The sequence below is a fragment of the Biomphalaria glabrata genome, chromosome 13 (genome assembly GCF_947242115.1).
Source record: "Biomphalaria glabrata chromosome 13, xgBioGlab47.1, whole genome shotgun sequence".
In the NCBI taxonomy this organism is placed as follows: domain Eukaryota; kingdom Metazoa; phylum Mollusca; class Gastropoda; family Planorbidae; genus Biomphalaria; species Biomphalaria glabrata.
This window is the reverse complement of record NC_074723.1, coordinates 6689734-6709819: the sequence shown is the minus strand read 5'-3', so window position 1 is coordinate 6709819 and position 20086 is coordinate 6689734. Positions and strand designations below refer to the sequence as shown.

At 37.1% G+C, this 20086-nt stretch overlaps 1 protein-coding gene across 3 annotated transcripts in view; it reads left to right on the top strand.

Moving 5' to 3' along the window:
- The window catches only part of LOC106059143 (WD repeat-containing protein WRAP73-like), a 43890-nt gene extending 26999 nt beyond the window's left edge, over window positions 1–16891 (top strand). For all 3 annotated transcript variants that reach the window (XM_056007340.1, XM_056007339.1, XM_056007341.1), the window contains exons 9-14: window positions 11955–12032; window positions 13529–13622; window positions 13894–14019; window positions 14449–14532; window positions 15045–15152; window positions 15690–16891. In XM_056007340.1, coding sequence (XP_055863315.1) covers window positions 11955–12032; window positions 13529–13622; window positions 13894–14019; window positions 14449–14532; window positions 15045–15152; window positions 15690–15904 — 705 coding nt within the window. In that variant the 3' untranslated portion in view covers window positions 15905–16891. The remainder of the gene's footprint in view (window positions 1–11954; window positions 12033–13528; window positions 13623–13893; window positions 14020–14448; window positions 14533–15044; window positions 15153–15689) is intronic.
- The last annotated feature ends 3195 nt before the right edge of the window (window positions 16892–20086 follow it).

Here is a 20086-nt window from a genome sequence, read left to right as displayed (position 1 = left end):
ATATTTTTGGCGAAAATATTTTTTTCATTTCCTCCAGTTTTACAAGTGGTCTCACATAAATATGCCTTATATAATAATGACATCATTATATGTATATAGTTCGTCCATCGTGGTTTGATGATGACCACTCTTTTCATCCAGGGGGCTAAGGGCTTTGCACTGGGGCTTTTAGCCTCCTCATGTGGCTGGTGAGACCCATGTGAGCCCGGAATGTTCGGCTGCCCACTAGGCAGGTTATTCCAGCTGGAGCTAGTGTCATTGGTCTTGCTTTTCTTCTCTGGCGTTTTTCTTCTGTCAGCGTGGTTCTCTTTTCCTCAGCAACCTGTGCGCCAGTTTTCACAGCCCGACGCCATGATGCTCTGTCATGTGCCTCCGTCTCCCAGATGGCTGGGTCTATGTTGAACGCCTTCAGAGAAGCTTTGAGGGTGTTCCTGAAGCATATATATATATATATATATATATATTGTGCAGCAGCTGATTTAGAAGTAAAACAGCTTTAACAAAGATTATGCTACAAAAAATGGTAACAAAAGACGACGTAATTTTTTGTTTTCCAAAGTATGAATATGATAATATTGTTATGTCATCGATCTATTCGTGGTCACTGTTGTAAACTTGTGTGTAAGATACAGTGTGAGTACGACTAACACGTCACTGTGACGTCACACTTTCTTTGCGTATTTCTAGCCATCTGTGTGTACGTTCTTATATTGTGACACAACAGGGAGGAGTTATAGAAATCATCAACTGTATAACTAAAAGGACTGAGCCAAGGTAATATTTGTTATTTACATGACCTAGTGTTAGGGACAGTCACTATGAGTCATGTTATGGTAATGTTGTGTAGCCGGAACGCCAGAGCAATTAAATACTTTTTTTTTCTTTCGTCATTCCCCCAGTTAGATCTCTCTAGACTGCGACATAGAATTCCAACTGAAAATGTCTATTCCCGAAAATATTGGACCCCTGGACTTAATTAGCTAAAGTGTCTCAGCCTTCTACCGCTCATGAACCCCTCCCATTTACAGCGGTTCTGTAAACGTTCTGTACTGACCTCCTTGTTTACACCCTTCCTCTTACAAAACACCAAGTACACAAATCTGTACGCTTTTTTGTTTCTCTCTCCAAGGGATCACTAACACTTGTGAAATTTGGGACGTTGCATAATCAAAGAACGTATAGGCCTACAGTGCCGACGTTTTGACGGGAAAAGCCTTTTTTTTTTGTTTTTTTGTTTCGTGCTCTCAATCTGTCCGTCTGTCACGTTTATACCTCAAATGCACACTTCTTTAGGAGGCTTTGAGTGGTAAAGCGCTTGGCTTATAAATTGTGGGGTTCCGGGTTCGAATCCTGGTGAAGACTGGTATTTTTTTTTTTATTTCGGGATCTTTAGGGCGCCTCCGAGTCTCCCCCCCCCCCCCAGCTCTAATGGGTATCTGGCATGAGTTTGGAAAAAGTAGAGGCAGTTTGTCGTTGTGCTGGCCACATGACACTCTTGTTAACAGAAATAAATGACCTCCACGTCATCTGCCTTATGGATCGCAACGTCTGAAAGGGAAACTTGAACTTCTCTCCTTTCGAAAATATTGTGGCCCAGATGAATTGAAGCTTGCCTATTAGTATTGTCTCTACTTCCCTACGTCCCCACTCTAGTCTTACATATATACTTGATAATATTGTTAGAACCTTGCTCTGCACACCGCCATCCAAGATAGTGCCGAAGGTGCGCACTATTAGTGACTAGGCTAGGAAGGATGTTGACATTAGAGAAGGGAGAGAACGATTTCCGCCCAAGTCGAAAGCCGAGATGAAGATGCTGTGTTCAAGGCAGATGTCCTATGTGTTTGTCAAGTCTCCATGTAAATAAACATCTATGTCTCGTTGAGTTGCCTCCCGTCAGTTATTACAATATTGTGTACCCAACTACTGCATTTGACGTGACTACTTCTAACTTTGATTGTCTTAGACAGCCTTGCAGCGCTTTTCTCCAAGACGTCAATAGCACCCAATGTTAACGGGACAGTCGCCCATCGTGGATTGAGAAAAACTCGGTTCACCAATCAACATTTCAGAAAAATAACAAACCAAACAGGATACAACAAAGAGTCTTCAGTGTCATGTTGGGTTGATGTGATCTAGTCAATAGAATAGCGTCCTGTAGATCATGCTTTCAACAAGTTGTATACAGCTGATTTGAAGCGCGGAGTGCCTGGCTGTAACAAGACAAATCAGCTGTAACGAAAATAAATCCATTCAAACAAACTCCCTCCGGAGATTTCCCATCTAACATGGAGATCAAGTCAGTGACACGGCATGACCCTCGGGAGCATAACAAATGGAACTGTTTTTGTTTGGACTGTTGTTTTGTTCATTGGAGTAATTGTGGTTAAGTACGAAAAATCTAATTTTATTGTCACATTGGATCCGCCACTGAATGGCGAAGTCCTGAAATCATTTTCTTTGTTCGAACAGAAATTATTTACTGTTTGACTCTGTTTGTAACGATATTGTAATAACTGAAGGGAGGCAACTCAACGAGGCATATGTGTTTATTTACATGGAGACATGACAAACACAAAGGACATCTGCCTTGAACACAGCATCTTCATCTCGGCTCTAGACTTGGGCGGAAGTTGTTCCCTTCTCCCTAATGTCAACATCCTTCCTAGTCTAGTCACTAATAGTGCGCACCTTCTGCACTATCTTGGATGGCGGTGTGCATGGCAGGGTTATAACAATATCTCTCTCAAAGCATTCCCCATTCCCCATGCAGCTCTTAAATAAAACAGAGGTTCTGCTTTCTATTGCTTTACTTGTACCGACACATACCATTGACCCTTTCTCTCCGAACCGACGATACCAGCGTTGATTCCATCAGAATGTGGTAAATAATTACGGAGAGAAAGAGTTAACTGAAAAGAGGCCGTGGAAGTCGCGTATGATTGATCTCAGTGCATAGAGCTTGACGCCTTATGGTCCGAACCTCGAGGGAGGATCTAAGCCTAAACAAGGCACATAGCATACTTCAGAAAGAAACCCACCTCCCAAAGAAAAAAATGTGATGATGTAAACATTGCTGAGGAGGCGTCTGTGTGTATGTATATGTGTGTCTGTGCAGGGGAGGGAGGGGGAAATGCGATACTCTTGAAGTTTTGGTTAAATGGGCCTCCTTTCCCACCAGGCTAAAATAAAGTAACGCCGCTGAATTATGGATCTGCAAGATTTTTCACCTCTTCGCTCACCCAAGAAAAAAAAAGGTGTACTTATTGGATCCAAATGATCATGTGTGAAGTCTCTAAAGAAAACCTAAAATGAAGCATATGTGATATTTTAATGCATTTGATCAAAGCGTTAGATAGTTTGTATATAGGTTCTGTTATGCATTAGCTACAATAACGTAGAGTGTCCCCTGGCCTATATAGCTTCTGCCTACAAATTCATTGGAATAATTAAATGAAGTTCTGACAGATTCCCCCATACGACTAGTGAATAGGTTGTGTTTTAAGCTGTAAGTGATCATAATTACTGCTACTAATTACAATTATATTTATACAATACCTCTATTCACTTCACAACTTCAAGGAACCTGGGTGGAGGATTGCACTGGAACCTGGCAGGATCTCAAAAACGGCTCAAACGATTTTCGTGTAAATAAAACACATGATGTTTATCGTAGGGAAAAGAATTACTAGCTCGTTGGCTACACGGGGAAAACTCTGAGTTTGACCGTTATAATTTTTCAAAATTATATATATATATATTTAAATTTGGTTAGAGATCTAGATCCATATCGGTTTTGAAAGGACTATCGCGTTCGGGAATTTCTTTGTCATTTCATTATTGATTCAAGAGTTTAAAAAATTAATATTCAGGATATTTTTTCGCATCGTCTTTTAAGTCGAGATTTAAAGGCATATCATTGGAATATTGAGAAGTGTGGTAGATCTTACCTTATAAAATACAGACGTTACTTCACACACAAAAAAGAAGATGATTACGTCCTCTCTCGGGGGTAAGGAGATGGAGGAAGATCTGTAAAAACAAAATATTCCATCGTTTTTTTTTAACTCTACCATTCATTAGTTATCAGGAGAAAAACAATCGCTCTATAAATTGTATAAAGGAGGTATTGTCTTTTTTTTTAAGTATTTTTTTTAATGTATACGGTACTTTCTTAAGTTATCAGCGAAAGTAAATGCATGTAAAGGTTCCTGTAAGACTTTGAAAGACTGCTGGGGTGGAATGATTTCGTCTTGTCCTTGTAAGTATTGACTGAATTACGGGGCTCTGATTTCTTTGACAGTCTGTGCTATGAATGAACGTCCATAAACATTACCGGCACAGATTAATGCATTATGTCAACAAAACTTGCCAGTGATAGGGCTTCGAACAAACATAGCGCTCAACGTGTCTGGGCTGGCTGGACTCTTTTGGGAGCTGCGCACCGATCTTTTTCTACGAAAACATTTTGTCGACTGCAACCGGGCAGATAAGAAGGGAGAGAGAGAGAAAAAAAAAACGAGTGTAAATAATGTGAATGAATGATCCCATTGATTGATCGATTGAATGAAACTGTTACAGCAACGTGACCTAATATCCCGCCAAGGTCAAATTGTTTCTAACTGTTACAGAATTCCACGAGCGCTTCTGAAGTGAATACTTAACGTTGAATAGACATAGGTGTGGAACTTAACGAGCTTTTCAGAGTGGGATACATATTCCCAGGTGACTTTATATTAAAACATGGGTAGATCTAGAACTTTTACAAGGATAAGGGGGCATTTCTTGAAACCCTGTTATATATAGAAATTTAAACAAAAAAATGAATTGCTCTTGTTTAAGTTATGAGTATTTGAGATTTAGCGATGGTCAAGGAAAAAAAAAGGTTTATAAAGGGGAAAGAGCATTTGGGTTTAAATTTCATTTATTAAATTCAGACTTTAATTTCCTTTTCAATTATAATTTTTACAAAATAGTCTTTCGGTATTGTAACCATGGCAACTGCAAAAGAAAAGAGACAGCAATGTAGGAACCTGGGAAGCTAAAAACAACAAAAGGGCATCTTGTGAGACTACTCTGTTTGAAAACGTCGCCACTCTCAGACCTTCTAGCACTATGTCCATACTGTCTCCATACTCTTTAAAGGGGGGGGGGGTCGAGGGACGACGCTAGAGAAGGTAGCTCCCCCCTCTTTAGGATTTAGTTTAGTTTTGATTTCTTTACCTTTTGGAGATGATCTGCTTTGCATGCTGTGTTGTAGGTTGCGGCGACAAGCAAAATAGAAAGAAATAAAACTTTAATAAAAAATAAAGCTTATCTAAGGGGAAGAATTGTAAAATCACTGCCGTCTCTCAATACTGCATGTTTTATATCCATTTTCCGTATAAAACAAAATTAATAAACTACCACTAATTGATAAACTAAATTGGTTAATTTTTGTGAGTGATTCATGTATTCTCATCGACTATGAATAATTGTACAAAGTTCAATTTGATCCTAGAATGGCAAATGGGTGGGGGGGACGTGTACAAATTGTGTATAAGGCAGACATCCACGACGGAGTGAGTCATGTTAAGCTTTGTACAAATGTGTTACGCATATAAATAAATATAATGTATCGAGTTATTAATTTCTTATTGACACATCTCCACAAAAGTACGTCCATGGCCCACCCCTTACCCCCCTAGATTCGGTTGAGCAGTGATGTTAAGTTTGTTGGACTCGTCCATTCGCTTATTAAAAAAAAAAAAAGAAGAAGAAAGTTTTATTCCTATGAATCTTTCAAGCAAAATGGTTCATTTGGCGTAGCCAATTTTTTTCCACCAGAGATTTGCAAATTAAGTTACTGCACTTCTCCTTAATCTTCCAAATTCGAAGACAAATGTATTATTTTCATGATAGCTTTTCATTCTTGAGCGCAGAGTCAGTCTTTCTATACGGAAGCACTTGATCCTGTCAAGTCTGCTAAACACAATTTTATTGGAAAATTGGGTCATTGAAAAGCAATTTGAATGTAGTGCAGTGCTTTGACCTTTGTATGTCAATCGTAAGCCTAGATTGTAAAGTTTATACCAAGATTTAGACTAGCTCCATACAATATATTCTCTATTCATTTCTACATGACTGGTTTTGTATGTTTATTTATATGTATGCAGGCTTTCTGGTAAGAGGGTAAAAAATACTCCCGTTTTCTTTTGGGTGCCTGGGCCTTTTTGGAGGACCACAGGCCCCGACACTCTTCGTTTATCGTGAATGTTTCAATGATTGACTTTTGTTACCTTTTGACAACAATCTAGAGGTCATCAAGTGGTCGCCGCTCTTTCTTCCAACACGGAACTCTGAAGATTGTTTTTCCATGTCTAACAGTGAACGTTCCAAAAGGCGTAGCCGAGCGTGAACGAATGTCCTCCTTTTCCATGACCTTCATGGTCTCTCGGGCTTTTATTTCTTTTTTGTTCCCACCAAAGTATGGATTTACCTTCCCCCCCCCCAGGTGTGTTATTATGTTTGGTACGAGGTACAGACCGTGTCCAGCTACCTCCAGACCACTGGTTTGCTGGTGTCAATCAGCCTCGTTTCCAAGTGTCTCTCAAGTCACCGGTGTGTAAGCAAATATTATCTCTCTCTCCGTCTCTCTGTCTGTCTGGGTTCTTTTACACGTTTTGGTTTCTCCCCCTCTTCCCAATCTCTGATCAAGTTGAAACTTTGCACTATTAGTAATTGTCGATGAGAATACATGAACCAATTAATTAGTGGTCAAAGAGTTTGATGAAAGACTCACTTCTGTGGGTGTCACCCTTTCTGTTATTTTTTCCGTCTAATGTCAGTGGTTGAACGCATAAAATTCAAGGCGTTTAAATACTTTCTCAGACCTAAACGTCATTGCTCCATCAACTGTCATAACGTACGTCCCAGTAGTACATCCAGTAGATTATTGACTAAATGAATTGGAATAGCTTTTGTTAGCAAACACTTGATGACTGATTGGACATCATCCCCTTGAATGATTGGTTTGCTAGCTAAGAGCCTGTGAATCTCTGCAGCCAAAATAATTATGACCAATCATTTATTTATATCGCATTTTCATATAGTTTCCAGATTGGCATAACTGAACCATTTGATTTGAGATACTCTCAACAGCTCTCTGAATGCTGCTATTAAAAAAAAAAAGAAATTAGCGCTTTGAATGCTGCTGAAAAAAAAAACTTCTCAAAATGCTGGTATAAAAAAAAAGCGCTTATAATGCTACTTAAAAAGAAAGCTCGCTCTCTGAATACTACTTAAAAAGGAAGCTCGCTCTCCGAATGCTACTTAAAAAGGAAGCTCGCTCTCTGAATGCTGCTATAAATAAATAGCGCTCTAAACGTCATTCTCAAAATGCTGGTATAAAAAAAAAGCGCTTATAATGCTACTTAAAAAGAAAGCTCGCTCTCTGAATACTACTTAAAAAGGAAGCTCGCTCTCCGAATGCTACTTAAAAAGGAAGCTCGCTCTCTGAATGCTGCTATAAATAAATAGCGCTCTAAACGTCATTCGCAACAACAGAAAAAAAAAATTGCTTTTAACAAGAAGTTAAATTACTGTTCCAGAAGAATGGAGCTTACTTTCTTTTTCTTTCTATTTCTTCAAAGTATTTTTACATGTGTGTATTTGTTTTGTTTGTTTAAAGTTTGGGTTGAAGTTTTCACATTTGTCTGCCATCTATTTTGAAATCTTTAATTTCAACATGCTCTACTGGCTTCACTGATTCTATCGTTAGCATTCTTGTAAAAAACATTTCGATTAAAATGGGTTATACGCAGAATATAGGAGCAGTTCAGTGTGCCGTTTGCCTGTCTCTAAAATGGATACCGCAACGTGCAGCCCGCACCATCCGCCTCTTCTCTTGATACCATTGATGCTCTTTGAATATTTCTTAACAAACTTGGAGAAAATGTTTCTGTTATTTTTTTTTTAATGAAAATAATTTTCGTTTTATATGTCACCTCTTTCAGGAGGGGGTCCGGGAAGGACTGCTATGGACTCGGTTCCACGTGTCATCCCACCGTTGGTGGGGGGGGGGGGTAAGTCAAGAGACTATCTAGTAGTATCTAGTAGTAAATCACCAAACATGGATTACAACTTTTCGTGTATCTCTGTAATTACTTTAATTATGTTAAAAAGAAGAAACAATGATTCTCATGTCTTTACAATTTTCTGGCTTTCTCACCTCTGACTTCATTTCCATTGATTGCATGCATTTGCACCATTTTTCATTTACAAGATTTTGAGCTCCTTTGATTGGTGTTTTTTTTCACTCACACATCCCTTTTGGCATATCAGTTTCTTTCCTGTGGACATTTCTGCCCGAACATCACGCTAAGCTCTGGGAATACATACCAAAAACATACACCAATAGATTGGCTACTCAGGATTTTTTGGTCAAGAAAAGATAACTGAAGATATTGTAGATACGCTGGACAAGAGCTGTCGACTGGAGACAAACTCAGGGCGGTGGAAGGACAAAAAGTTGGTTGATAGAACGCAAAACTGCAAAACGTGTGTCTCACACTTCATCAGATCGTCTGCTACATTGCCACGTGACTTCTCCCCAGTAAAGCTACAAGTGATCAAATAAATTAAGCCCAAGCAAGACTTCCACGAATCCCCATTCCGGAATGGAGAGTAGTTACTTTTTTTTTTATAATACCTCTATTCAAGTCACTCCTTTTTGGAGGAACCTGGGTAGTTGTGCGGACAGCTGATCTCAAAAGCAGCTCTAACGATTTTCCTGTAAATTTAACAGTTGATGTATATCCCTGACAAAAGAATTATTAGCTCGTTGGCCGCACGGGGAAAACTCTAGTTTGAAAGTTTTTTTTTTTTTTTTAAGTAAAAATAAATAAACGTGAATCTGGCTAGAGACTCAATCTAGGTCTAGATCCTACATCGGTTTTGAAAGAATTATCGCGTACGGAAATTTCCAAACGTAAGGCTTTATTGATTCAAGAAAGTAATAGATCTAAATGCGTATCTTTGGAATATTAAAAGGTGTACTATATCTATACATTTGTTTAACCAGGAGCCTTTTTCTCGGGGAGAAGGGGGAAGGGGGCGAAGTAAAAAAATGATTTTAAATCTAACATTCATTAATTTTTAAGAGAAAAAAAATCGCTCAATAAGTTGCATAAAGGATTTTAAAAAGTATTTTTGTTTTTCTTGATTTGAATAAATATTAATTGTTGTAGGTGTTGAAATTAATTTAATATCCCCTTGATGTCGTTACATTAAATAATAGATCTATGTGTCTTTTGTCTGTGGGTAGACACAACACAGACTGACTTACATATTTGTTGACTCTAAAACCTAGGGAATGTGTATGTGTGTGTTTGTGGAGAGATTGAAAAGACCAAGTGCGGCTACTAGCAATTTAGCATATGATGCCCTTCTTTTTTCGGTTATCTCGAGTAGAGCCCCTTCCATTTTGTCCAAATATTTCTTTTTATATATATATATATATATATATATATATATATATATATCCTTACAAATATTTTGCGAGTTTCTAATGGCAGTGGAAACAATGGAAATCAATTTATTCAAGAAATTTCTAAATAGAGTATGATCATTATAGCATATCAAATGCGTAGTTGTTGTCATGGCAACACGTTTGTTACTTGACTGTTAAGGTTCGTTGCACACGTGCCACAGCAGACGTAGATCTAGATATCAGTAACATCGACACACATCTACGGCCATTCTAGCTGTAATCGCGCATGGGGGGGGGGGGGAGAGAAAAAAGTAGTCCCGGCTGTCATCGTAACACAGTCAAAATTTTGATTCCTGCTGCTTGGTAACCCTCTTCGAAAAAAGAACCATTATTAAAAGTAGGTCCCGTTACTTGCTTAGAAGCTTACACGGCAGCAGGTGTCGGATTTAAATAACATACCCAGTGCGAGAGAAAGAGAGGGTGGGATCGTAAGTGGGGGGGTTCGAGGTATGTGTTTGAAAATAAAAATAAGTACAGTGTTGTCAACTCCTTTTGACACGTATTCCTGTTACACGCTAGCGTGGTGGGGTGGTATTCTAGAACAGTATCTAGGCTATGTAGACTCCCTTGTGTCGCTATGACGATAGGGTATTTATTCCTTTGGTTTTTAGGTCCATATTAAAGTGGGCGTTTGAGTTGCCAGCACGACTGAAGAGTTGATAGAATTGAAATTTATTTAGTACAGGCCTAAAACTAATGTTAATGCACACAATAATATTAGCTCGTCCGTTAACTGTCCGTTACATTAGATACGTATTTAAATTATTTAAATAATGTGCAGATTTACAACTTTAAAGACCTAATGTTTAACAATATTTAAAACATGTATAGATTTATTACTTTAAAGACCTAATGTTTAACAATCTTGTCACTTGATGTCCATACACATTTTTGTTTAATTTACAATGAGCCATGAGGAGCTCTAGACCCAGCGTTACTCGTAATGTGTATGTTGACCAATAAATGTGAAACTATTTCATAACGTCCCTTGAAATTAGGCTGAAATCCTACCCTTCGGAGCCCTCTTGGTAGTCCCGAGTAATCTTATCATATATAATATAGACGTTACTTCAAAAAAGAAGATGATTACGTCCTACGCGTCATGCATTCAATGACTTAAATTCTGCTAAATCACTGGTTTTCCTGGCTAGCTCAGGCAATCCATTCCATGCTCTAATAGCACTAGGGAAGAAGGAGTATTTGTACAAATTTGTCCTAGCATATGGAACGAGGAATGTACCCTTATCTTTGTGTCTTTCTGAGTATTTTATTAAATTTTGTATTTGAAGATTAAGGTTCAGTGTTTTATGTATAATTGCTACTTTACTTTTGAGTCTTCTGTCCTGAAGGCTTTCTAAATTTAGTGATTTTACCAAAGGTGTTACTCTAGTCAAATGTGAATATTCGTTTGTTATGAGTAATTTAGCTCATCGCTTCGACATCCGCACGTTTCTCTATTCATTTACCTGGCCACTTCTGCAAATTGGTTGAAGCTGAAATAAGAAGTAGATCAAAATTTATTAGAGTGTGTGATGTGAATAAAATCACTAAAAGTTCACCATAGAAGACTGCGACCTTGACCTTCACATGCATCGCGTTGTTGAATCTTAAGACTCTCGATGGGCCGCATAATGCGCCGACCCTTTCCTCTTCTGACAGAGTAGGCCTACAGTTCTGAACGCATAAAATTCAAAGTAAAAACCGTCTAATGACATCCATAGGAAAACGCCAAGTGCGCATTCTCTTGCATAAGCCAGGCGATGTGCTGTACAGTACATTATGGTGGAAACACTGGAAAGATGTACACCAAACTTTACCATACACAAGCGATCTGATTTCAACGTACTTGGAGACAATCGGAAGGAGCTTCTAAAAATGTAAAATAATGAACGCATGGTTGGTCTCTTTACCCCACGATATTGGGTTTCGTTGAAGTTAAATAGGTCTTCCTAAATATGGTACCATAAAGACAACTTGCAAAATTATTTATCTTCTTATCTTATAGATTTCAGACGTTACTTCAAAAAAGAATATAATTACGTTCTACGCATCTATTCAAGCCTGTTAATCAACTCAGCTAAGTCTTTGTTTTTCCTGGCTGATTCAGGCAACCCATTCCATTCTTTATTGGCACTAGGGAAGAAGGAGCACTTGTACGAATTTATTCTAGCGTACCAAAAGTTAACTAGGTTTTGAGTCAAGTTGGTCAATACTACATTATCAGTCACCATAAAAAGTGTAAGAAACATACGTGACCCACTTCTTGTCAAAGTATTAAAAAAAAAGGGGGGGGGGAGTCAACACAACTGAATGTTTCAGTTACGGATGTTATGTGAATCTGTTACCATGCTGTAGCTAAGATCAAAGCCCTATCTTCGCGCACATGTCATTTAAATCACGATAATTTTTTTTTATCTTATTTCAGGTTCGTGTTTTGAACCACATAACATGGAAGACTGTAGCCACATTTTCTCACCCCGAAACCATCGACTCGAAAACTGTGGTAATAAGAATTTGCTATTATTATCGTTTCCTTTTGTCTGCAATCTAAAAATTGATACCTAGAACTAGATCAAATGCTGATTGGATTCTCTAAAATTAATACCTAGAATTAGATCTAATTCTGCTTTGATTCTCCCAAATATTTTTTGTCCTCTTCTGTGTCGTCTGCTGCAGTGCTTCCCTAGTATTCGAGTTCAGAAACAGTTTCTGGCGGGTAAAGGAAACGCGGCTTGTTATTTAGACAAGTTATCCTAAATTCTACATTTAGAATATGCCCATTCTCGCTTCCAAAACAAAGTTCACATCAAATCATGAAAGTTGTCACCTATTATATTTCATTTCAATTAGGACAATGTAGTAGCTATGAAGTTGACAAACTGTCCACAGAAGAGTATATATCATTTTTATTGAGACGCACTGGCCCGCCATGGCAATAATGACGAAGGGAGGTAACCCTGATGTCGTCTGCTGTGTCTCTACATGTCTATTATATTTTCACCGGATAGTCTCACAACATATTTTCTCCCTATATAGTTGGATTTATTGAGTGACAATCTATTTATAATGTAATGGACTACATATATCACTCTATCTGCCTTTGTTGCCCCTAAAAATAATGATTAAGTTATGATATTTCTTTACAAAGGCGTTAAGCTAATTACATAAAGATCTAAAATTCTCTTGATACAAACAAAAAATTATGAATAGTAGAACATTTTTGTTCTCATAGTATACACACATTAGTACAGATACTCGAACTAGGGCTCTGGTAGTTGTATGATAGCCACCAAGCAACACTAGAAACTGAGATAGACCTTTTATTTATTTTTTTTGCCTCTTGAGAATTGCTTGTAGTGCCTCTTGGAATGTTTGTTGTTGTTTTTTATATAAATGTAATGGATTGGTCAATAGCTCACACTGCCTTGTTTTCTGATCTGGTCTGGTGATGGGATTTTTGAATACCATTCTCAATATGTAGAGGAAGAGAAACAGAAACTTGATGTGCTCAATATTTATCAATTATTGGCCATGAGTTCTAGCTTTGTCTTACTAACTCATCTGCATTACAGAAGCCCCCAGGCCATATCCAAAACATGATACGGTGCTATCTAGCCCCTCCAAAACATGATACGGTGCTATCTAACCCCCCCAAAACATGATACGGTGCTATCTAGCCCCCCCAAAACATGATACGGTGCTATCTAGCCCCCCAAAAACATGATACGGTGCTATCTAGCCCCCCCAAAACATGATACGGTGCTATCTAGCCCCCCCCCCCCAAACTTGATACAGTGCTATCTAGCCCCCCAAAAAAAACATCTTCCCATAGTGCATAAGAAAGCTGAAGAAGATTTCAATGGACCAGACTATATTTTTTTTGCATTGATGTCGACCCTGATACTTGTGTCGTAAATTTATATTACGCTAGGCTTAAAAAGGTTGGGAACAAATTTCTTTACAATGTATTGACTGATCAAGTCATTCATGTGTCTTCAGATTGTATATAAAGAAATTGAAAGTAAAACTCCTTCAGCACCAGTCAACCTCAGCGACATTCCAACCAGTACATTGTTCACACCAACAAGCAAATGTAAGTGACACTAACAGCTTGAACTATTACACAAAATGAAGTTTAAAAACATTAGGTCTTTTTTTTTTTTTTTTTTTTTTCTTTTTTAAATAAAATGAAAAAAAAATGATGTCATTAAGCATGCCTTGAGCATCATTTATGTTCCAATTTGAATATCTACAATTAAATCTTTTCGTGCATATTTTCACCTTACTTTAAAAAAGACGATTACATCATACGCATTTCATGTGTCAATTTACTTATGCATGTTAATCAATGACTTTTTTTTCAGATGAAGTCCAACAGTGTCCAGTGGAGATTTCCATCACAAAACCAGCTTTAAATAAAGCTAACCCCAAGATTGGAGTTGGTAGTTTAGCATTTAGTTATGACAACAAATTTATGTTTACTAAAAATGGTAAATTTTTATCACTTCTCCTTATTTATAAGCATCATCATTATCACCAAATTCCATTAGAATGAGGGCAGAGAGGCTGGAATCCTCCCTTGCAAAGGCCCTGGACAGAGGCCCTGCTGTTGTTTGTAATACATATATGTTGCCATACAGGTCAAGAACTTCCCAGACCTTTGAGAACAGAATTCAACAAGTCTGGGAAAGTCAAACAAAAAAAAATGAGAGTATCATAGAAAATAAATCTGCTGATATTGAATGGAGCTTCTTGGCTATCTTGTAGCTGCATAATTGGATCTAAGTTGAAAAACCAAATAATTGGTTGTTTTGAACCTCGTACACATCTTGCTGCTGTAAAAACCCAAACCTAGTAAAACAATTCTATAAATGTATTTTTTATTTTAAAGTGCTTTATAATTGACTTTTTGTTCTTAGACAATATGCCTTGTGTCCTATGGATCTGGGATATCAGAAAACTTGGATTGTGTGCAGTGTTACTTCAAACAAATCCAATTAAAGGTAAACCTGTATATTGGTTGTGGATCTGTAATTGCCATATAGGGAGAAACATTGGTAAAGGGAAGTAATTTTGTTTAAAATTAATTGCCTTATCTACAGAGTTATTTCAGCTTGCCCAAATACCATTTATTAATATTTTTTTCAAATATTGGATTTTAATTGATCTTTGGTAATAATTATTGGTGTAGTAAAATGAATCCATTTCTTATTTATATTTGTTTTAGTGTTCAGAATGTCTGTATTTAAACAATTAGTCACTATTTGAATAAACTTAATGAAATCATATTTAGGATTAATAATATTTTTTTTTGTTTATTGGAACATATCAGTATAATTATGTATATATTAAAATGCATAAATTCTATATTATTACACAAATATTGAATCTATTTGGCCTTAAGAATTTGTTCCAAAAAAAAAAAAAAAAGCAAATAGTCAAATTAACCCTATCTGTATATGCATAAAATGTTTCCTTTTTTTTTTAAAGATTCTTTGTTTCTATTTGCTTCCAGCTGTGAAATGGGATCCATGTTCTCAGAGACTGGCCTTGTGTACTTCGACCAACAAACTGTACATGTGGTCCCCTAGTGGGTGTTTGTCTGTCCAAGTTCCAGTAGAAGGTTTGTAGTTCAGTTCTACCATTGAAATTCCTGTTGTTGTTTTTTTTTCAATAAGGCACATATTCCATTAGACTAAATATAGGGCTAATAAGTTCAAGAATCAATATTCTTAAATCAATGACTAGAATATGGTCCTTAAGGTCATGGAAGCTAAATCTGAACTTTCTCAGTTTTGTCTATATACCAAAAATAAACGATGATGTTTATTTACATAGCTGTCCTTTGTCACAGTTTTGATAGGGCAGAAACTATTTGTTTATGCTAGGCCATCATGTTATAATTTTGTTTATTATAAAATCAAACTAAGGTTTATACAAGAATATTAACAAAAATTTTAACATTTCTAAATAAGATATTTAAGTACCACATTTTATAGTTTCACTGCATTGTTTAATGGCCTTTTAATGACCTATGAGTTTACTGAAAAGCTTCTTAATATTGACTTCTAAAAAATATTTTTACAATGTTAAATGCTTTCTAATTGCTTGCAAGATTGAAATATTTAAAAGCTGCTTGTTTTTTCTTGTCCCCCATCAGGAACTTTCCTAATTCACAATTTGTCATGGCAGCCCGAAGGAGACGCTATCTTGCTTGTGGGCAAGGAGCAAATGTGTGTGTGCTATCTGTCTCCAACTGCAGCCAACGCATCAGCAGCTCACAACATCAGCGCCATTGACAGCACTCAGGATGGTAACAAGGGGAAGAAAGAAACCAGCAGCACCAATGGGAGAAGAGATTTCTCTCAGAAATAGACTTCTTTTATGGTTTGACAAAACAAATCTATTGTCAAGGAGCAAAGCTGTGCCTTAAACGTTTCTTGGTTCTAACATCTCAATAGTTTCTACTTATTAGATTTCTTTGGCCATTAGTACGAATACAATAATGCTGTTTCTCTGCCATAACAGGACTAGCATTAATCTATTGACTTGAACATATCTTTAGAATGGATGGTTGGGGCATAATATGTTGACCATCTCTCTCCATTCCTCTCTGACTTCTGCCAGGATCAGAGTCTCTTTCATTGACAGGCCAATCCATTCCTTGATGTTGTCTTCCTATAGCTTCTTTTGTATGCTTCTCTTTTCGCTGGTACTGTTCCCTGTAGAAAGGTCTTTAATAAAATCACCTCAGTACAAACATATTTCAACTAATCGAGCCCATTTAATGTGAAAACTATTTTGTGAGAGACTTTTTTTTTAAATTATAAATGGTACAAATTAATTGAATAGATTGTCATAGTAGCTTAATTCTGTACCATTTAGCAGTAAGAGAATTGCTGGCATACCTGCATTGTGCCATATGATTGGCTTGTCAGCCTTCTATTTCAATATCAAACATTTATATCTATGTCTTATCTTCTTATCTGTACTATGTATATAAGCCTAGAGGCATATTTTTAATGTCCTTGTAGGAAAAGTAGTTTTGGATGAGTAGAATTAAGTAGAATTGTTTCAACAAAAAGTGTTCAGCATCTGTATGAACATGTGGGTTGAACTCTTTGTGTAAGTCTCTGATAGTATATGTATAGTCTACATTGCTAACTAATTAATATTAATTAGTTCAGGAATGAGTCTTTTTTTTTATGATTTATGTTAACAAGCTGACAAATAGTGTTTTTGTTGTGTATATGAGTCATGGTATTTTTAGTTTCTCAAGTTTGAGATCAGGACTTTTTGGTATGATGCTCTGAGTTGACCAACTTCTGTTTTGGTCTATAAAATGTTGACAGTAAAAACAGTTGATATATGTCTGTGAATAATTATAGGTACTATTGAATTATTGTAATTGCAAAGTTTTCTAAATTATGAAATGGAAAAATAAATTATGTATGAAAAAAATAATAATGTTACTGTGTTGGTACTCATTTTTGAAGGTGGAAGTATTGTCTTTGGCATTTTAGTCACTGTCTCAGTGGTAGGGAGGTAAGGTGGTTGAGTGGGCTTCTGAATCGAGGGGTCCAGGGTTCAAATCCTGGTGAAGACTGGGATTTTTAGGGCGTCTCTCAGTCCACCCAGCTTTAATGGGTACCTGAAAGTAAAGTGGTTTGTCATTGTGCTGGCCACATGACATTCTTGTTAACCATGGGCCATAGAAAAAGATGACCCTATTTTAGTTTTTTTTATTTAATATAAGAATAATCTTTATCCCTATTAACTTGAATATTGCTCTGTGGCGCCCCCTCCAAATGATCCGCAAGTAAGCATCGTACTAGGTGGTCACCCTCCAGGAGATGATACTATACAGGATTCGAACTTGTGCCAAAACCCCAAGTGTTTATTGTAATTATAACCAGAAATATTACACAAATATAAATATGCATGCTGCATAATTCGATCCCCCGTTGTTCTACAGGAGATTTGGACAAGGAAGTAGATAATTTTCAACTCTGAAGGAACATCCTAGACGTACAATTTGACAAAACAAACATTGGTAAGGTTTAGGTTTACCAGACACCTACACGACCAAAGCAGGAAAAAGCTTGTTGAAGGAGGACAAACAAAAAAAAAATGACAAAGTAAACATTACAAATTGAAATCAAAGGCTGCACAAATGTAGTATATTAATGTTCCTCAACCTTTGAGGCTATTTAAGACACCTTCTGGAGAAAAATCATTTATGTTGGCAGGTGTCAGTGGCGGATAGCCTAGAATTCGAGGAATATTCGATGTAGGCCTACATGTAGAGCATATAAGTCTGCTACGTCTGTATTTCTAGATTGTTGTAAGATCATCTTCGTGTTAATTAAGACGACTTCGGTGGCGTTTTATTTTTGAGCCCCTAAAGTCCTCAGCATAATGATGTACGACAATGGGGAAGGCTCATGTTAGAGGAGACGTTTCGAAATATTGGAGACGTCTTTTTCAAAACGTTTTGAGATAATATTGTTGCAGACGCCTCTCGAGAATACGTTTTACATTTTAAAATGTCCTGCTCAGATTTTTTTAAACGAAGTCTCTGACTTAAAATGTTTAGGTAGGCTGCTATTATTTTAATGTTTGAATCATTGGTAATAATGTCGTTTTACGTGGTTAACATGATTTAATAACTACAATAAAATATATGGACCAACTTCACCCCCTCCCCTTTGCAGTCAGGCCGTCGTGCCCCATAACAAGGCTTTCGAAATGAAGGTTACGCCCCCTTAGGACATTATGCCCCTTTCACGACGTTGCTCTCCTATCCCACACAGTTTGAGATACGCGAATGTACGTAGGCCTCATAAGGTAGGCCTATTATTCATATTTGTATAAGTAAGCACTACACAGCTTACATGTGATGTAAACAGAAAATTCTGTTTTGGAAGTAGACCTATATAAATACATCTGAATTTCATATACAGCATTACTGGGAAATGAATCTTTAATTTTAGCTTACTTTTAAAAGAAGACAAATTTTGCCAACAAAAATATTTTCTAAATGTCTGAAAATGTCAAACGTTTTTTCACTGAGTTTTTATGTAAAATCTATACCTTGACTGTAATTAATTCCGTCTCCACTTACAGTGCTGCGGCGATGGCATAAAGATTCCAAGGCTTTCTGGCCTACTTAAAAAAAAAAAAGCTGTACCGAATGCCTGTTCATTATAACAGTCTATCCTTCATCGACATCTTTTAGTCTTTAAAAATCTGGATCACTATTATAGATTGTATCATCAGAGCAGGTAATATAATCAAAAGGATTGCCTTCATGGAGAGAATGTTTGCTCAACTTTGTTTGGAAATAAACGAAGGCTGTATACATGTAGCCTACTAGCAGTATGCTCGGCTAAGCCCGTTCACTTGTTCACAGGCTTTAAATTCTTTGTTATGGCCGGACCATCTTCTTTTTTTTGTTTTTAATAAACGGACCTCATTTAAACGATCAACTTAACAAACTTTTTTAGCCCGTGAATCTGTGTAGCTCTTACAATGAAATTTCACGTCCCGCTCTCACTTTCCTGAACTCCCCACCCCCTTTTTTGTTTTTTTAAATTAAGCGGACCATGTTGTAACAATTAACCATTTGTATAGTTCCATGAGCAACCTTACACCAAATAAAGCAAGGTTACAAAAGACAGTTTGTGTGGAAACACAAACTCAAAATCGGCCCCCGAAGTAAAATGTTTTACATAATTCGGATAATCATTCAGAGTTGAAGATAGTTTACTTCCTAGTCCAAGCCTCCCGCAGGACGACGGGGGATGGGAGCAGGCAGGGTTTGAACCTTCGATCGTCGATAAATCAAAACGACAGTCCAGCGCGCAAACCGCACGACCAGTGGTCCACCTAGGTAGGCTTCAATATTTTCAGAAATAACATCCGAATGAAATTATATCAAAGACAAATGAGAGATAAGAATGGAGAAAGAAGGTTAACAGATCTTGTGTAGTGCCTCAACCGTCCCGCAGATCAAAGGATACGTGAAGGTGAATGTAAAGTAAGTTGTTAGCCTGGCCTAACTGGTTTGTGGTCTATAGGGCAGATGATGTAAAGTTCATCTGTTTTTGTGGCCTACGGTTAACGAGGGTGTCATGTAGCCAGCACAACGACCAACCGCCTTTGCTTTTCCCCAACTAATGTCAGGTACCCATTAGAGCTGGGTAGACTCAGAAGTTGAAAGTCCCAGTCTTCACCAGGATTCGAACCAGGGACCCTCGGTTCGAACTAAATAAGTTAATTGTTTTGAAAAGGCTCCATTTCATATTCGAATCCTCGGAGATGTATTTTGGTACTATTTAAACAAATGATCACGAAAATGGTGTTTATAAGATTACTATTCGTCTTAAATTAGGTCTAACATATAATGCATACTAATTAGCTTTTTCTTATAAAAAAACTGCTTGCATAATTTATTTTAAAAATTAGAATTTTCGCTTTCAGGAAAAAAAAAGTAGCCGTTGCATCAGAACTTTGAATGGTCTAAAATATTGTTAAGTCGGATTTTCAATATCTCTT